Source organism: Cynara cardunculus, assembly GCF_001531365.2.
Source record: "Cynara cardunculus var. scolymus isolate 2C chromosome LG 12, CcrdV1, whole genome shotgun sequence".
Taxonomy (NCBI): Eukaryota; Viridiplantae; Streptophyta; class Magnoliopsida; order Asterales; family Asteraceae; genus Cynara; species Cynara cardunculus.
In genome coordinates this window covers 36,113,290-36,116,269 of record NC_037539.1, presented here as the reverse complement: position 1 = coordinate 36,116,269, position 2,980 = coordinate 36,113,290, and the positions used below count along the sequence as shown (strand labels likewise).

Below are 2,980 nucleotides of genomic sequence, written 5' to 3'. Positions count from 1 at the left end.
TCTCGTGTTCTTTCAACTGACGTGACGCATATGCAATGACCTTGCCTCGCTGCATTAGTACACAACCTAAACCCATTTTTGATGCATCGCTATAAATGACAAAATCTTCTACTCCTTCCGGTAGTGATAAAACCAGTGCAGTGCTTAGTCTCTCCTTAAGTGTCTGAAATGCTTCTTCTTGTTTCGTCCCCCAATCAAACTTAATCGACTTTTTTGTCAATGTTGTCAAAGGCGTTGCTATTTTGGAGAAATCTTGGATGAACCTTCGGTAATACCCTGCTAGGCCTAGAAAACTTCGGATTTCCGATACTGACTTTGGTGATTCCCAGTTCACGACTGCATCAATCTTAGTCGGATCCACCTTGATTCCTTCCGTGTTGACTACGTGACCGAGGAATTGTACCTCATGCAACCAAAACTCACATTTTGAGAACTTGGCGTWCAATTGCTCTTTTGCTAGTAATTCAAGAATCAACCTTAAATGTTGCTCATGCTCCTTCTTATTTTTCGAATAGATCAAAATGTCGTCTATAAAGACTATGACAAATTGGTCCAAATACGGTCCACAAACTCGATTCATCAAGTCTATGAATGCCGCAGGTGCATTTGTTAACCCAAACGGCATTACTACAAATTCGTAATGTCCGTAACGAGTCCTAAAAGCGATCTTTGACACGTCCTCTTCTCGAACCTTCAACTGATGATAACCTGATCTCAAATCGATTTTTAAGAAACAACTGGCTCCTTGCAACTGATCGAAAAGGTCGTCGATCCTTGGCAATGGATATCTGTTCTTTATCGTGATTTTGTTCAACTCCCGATAATCGATGCACATCCTCATCGTGCCGTCTTTCTTTTTGACGAATAAAATCGGTGCTCYCCATGGCGACGAGCTTGGCCTGATAAACCATTTATCTAAGAGTTATTGCAATTGCTTCATCAGTTCTTGCATTTCTGTTGGGGCTAAACGATAAGGCGCCCTTGCGATTGGTATCGCACCTGGTACCAAATCGATTCGGAACTCTACCTGACGTTCCGGTGGTATTCCTGGTAATTCATCCGGAAATACTTCTAGGTAATCCCTTACCACTGGAACATCATGTATTGCCTTCTTTTCGAGCTTGGCGTCGATGGTGTATGCCAAGTAAGTCACACATCCCTTCCGCAGACACTTATTCGCCTTAACTGCATTGATTAACCCTACGCAACACTTCTTTCGATCACCGTAAACATGAATTGTTTCTCCTTCCGGAGTTTGAATCTTGATCATATTTTTATTGCATACTATTTGCGCATGATTGTTGGACAGCCAATCCATCCCCAAGACCACGTCAAAACCCCCTAAGCACATTGGCATAAGCCTAACAGAGAAATCCTTCCCATCTATAACAATTGTGCATTTATCAAATACTTCGTCTACCTTATACTGACTACCGTCGGCTGTTTCTACAGTGTAGGTTTTGTCTAGCCTACAGGCACTCCTATTCAGATAGTGGCAGAAGGTAGTAGACACAAAACTATCATTTGCACCCGAATCAAATAATACATGTGCATACACATTGTTGATAGGGAACATACAAGATACGACGTCGGGTGTTTCCTTGGCCTCCTCCAAAGTCATGTTGTACGCTCGGCCGTGTCCCTTAGGTAGCTCCTTCCTATTTTCCGATCTCTTCCCAAATTCGTTATTCTCTGTCTTTACGTGGGGTGTCGCACCATTTCAATGTTTTGGACAGTCAGGTCGTAAATGTCCCGTAGCCCCACATTCATAACAAGTTTTTCCTTCTGGGCACTCTCGCGTGGTATGCCCAGGTTTGTCACCTTTGTAGCATGTCAGGCTCCCCGCTCTGCACTCTCCCCTATGTCTCTTATTGCATTTGTTACATGGAGGAATAGTGAATCCCTCGCTTCGTGTTTTTGCCAGAGTCGGAGTCCATTTTGGTTTCTTGTTGAACTTGTTCGATCCTTCCCATCTTCTCTTTGCCTCTCTTCTATCACAATTCTCCCTAGCGTTGTTCTCCTCTGCCACCTTTGCCATCTCCACTGCTTGTACAAATGTGGTTGGTTTAGTCATATCTACGTACCGTTTGATTTTGATTCTTAAGCCATCTTTGAAACGACCTATCTTTCTCTCCTCGGTAGCCACCTGGTAACTGGCGAACCTCGCTTTTTCAAGAAAATCGTTAACATATTCTTGAACCGACAACGAACCTTGCTTTAATCTCAGAAATTCTGATTCTAGCTTGTTCACCACCGATTGTGTGCAGTACTTATCCATCATCATCTTTTTCATTTGCTCCCAAGTCATGGCAGCAATATCCTCATCACCTCTGATTGCACACTCAGACTCCCACCAATGCAATGCATAGTCCACAAAGGTTTTAGCAGCATAGGTCACTTGATCTTCTGTTCATCTACAAATTTTGAAGCTACTCTGCATCTTGGTTACCCATCCATCAGGCCAACTGGGCCCTCTATTCCCTTAAATTCTTTCGGCCCGATGCCTTTGAATGTTTTAAAACTGCATCCTTTCTCCTTTATTGTCAATTCAGTTCTCTCGTTGGTGGGCAACTCCACCTTCGCTTTAACAGATACTTCCACCTTTTCAGTGGCTTGAGTGTTCTCATGTCGAACACTTTCCTCCTCTCCATCTTCGTTGTCTTTAAATCTGTCACCTAACATTTCTTTAAGCATATTTGGCAATGTATCCCGGAGGACTTATGCCATTTGCTCAGTTATCATTTCCTTTGTGAGGGGATTTTCCCCTCCCTGGCCTCCTTGACTCCTACCGATAGCTAAATTAGCTTGCGCGGATAGGGTCCTACTAGAACTAGCGGTTCGGACACTTCTGCGACCTCGACTTTGGGCGAGTGTCCGACCTCGAACTGTTGGTGGGGCTATGCCATTAATACCTCCCCCATTGAGGGCGTTCCTTGTTGATCCACGAGAAACCATACTGACATAATAGGGTATTATCGTT

General features: G+C 43.7%; 1 protein-coding gene across 1 annotated transcript; it reads right to left on the bottom strand.

Annotated features, from left to right (window-relative positions):
* Nucleotides 1-1,720: 1,720 nt before the first annotated feature.
* LOC112523869 lies at nt 1,721-2,682 on the bottom strand. The gene is made up of 2 exons (XM_025133541.1): nt 2,450-2,682; nt 1,721-2,330 (listed from the first exon to the last, which is right to left on the bottom strand). The coding sequence occupies exons 1-2, from the start codon at nt 2,680-2,682 to the stop codon at nt 1,721-1,723; spliced, it is 843 nt and encodes a 280-aa protein (XP_024989309.1).
* Between the last annotated feature and the right edge of the window lie 298 nt (nt 2,683-2,980).